Source organism: Pygoscelis adeliae, unplaced genomic scaffold (assembly GCF_000699105.1).
Source record: "Pygoscelis adeliae isolate BGI_AS28 unplaced genomic scaffold, ASM69910v1 Scaffold171, whole genome shotgun sequence".
Lineage (NCBI taxonomy): Eukaryota > Metazoa > Chordata > Aves > Sphenisciformes > Spheniscidae > Pygoscelis > Pygoscelis adeliae.
Genome location: NW_008824186.1, coordinates 1,611,258 through 1,611,875, shown reverse-complemented (window position 1 = coordinate 1,611,875; position 618 = coordinate 1,611,258). Strand labels below are relative to the sequence as shown.

At 52.9% G+C, this 618-nt stretch overlaps 1 protein-coding gene across 1 annotated transcript in view; it reads left to right on the top strand.

The window, feature by feature from the left end:
• Positions 1-15: 15 nt before the first annotated feature.
• The window catches only part of SPON1 (spondin 1, extracellular matrix protein), a 205,922-nt gene continuing 205,319 nt past the window's right edge, over positions 16-618 (top strand). Inside the window, exon 1 of the mRNA XM_009334496.1 lies at positions 16-302. Coding sequence (XP_009332771.1) covers positions 80-302 — 223 coding nt within the window. The 5' untranslated portion in view covers positions 16-79. The remainder of the gene's footprint in view (positions 303-618) is intronic.

Sequence of the window (618 nt, the reverse complement as noted above, 5' to 3'; positions counted from 1 at the left end):
CGGGCCCGGCACCCCTCGCCGCCGGGCTCCCAGGCACCGCCGCCGCCCCGACGATAAAAAGTTGTGCGGAGCGCCGAGGATGGGAGCGCATCTGCAGCCTCTAGCCCTGCGGCTTCTGGCGTTGACTTTCCCCTTGGTGGCGAAGGGTTTTTCTGACGAAACCTTGGAGAAAGCCGCGAAATCCGAGGGATATTGCAGTCGGATCCTGCGAGCCCAAGGCACCCGGAGGGAAGGGTATAATGAATTTAGCCTCAGGGTGGAGGGCGATCCAGAATTTTACAAGCCTGGAAACAGTTACCGGGGTAAGTTGGCCATCCTCTACTTCCCGTGCTAACGATAATGGCCAGGACAAGTGTCTCTGAACCGATAACGCGTCTCTGCCTGTCATCTCTGTATCCCTTTTGGCGTGTGTGTGTGTGTCATTGTGTGGGTTAAGACGGGGTAATATACTCCCACGCATTACTTTATTGGGGATGCTTTCATGACAAGTGAGAGGGAGTTGGATTTCACAGTATCGCTTTGCTCCCAAACATTAACTCAGTATTAAGAGGAATTTCCTTTTATGAATCTTCTCTACTGTCTCAGCGCTAGCACAAGATCACAAGTTGATGTGGTACA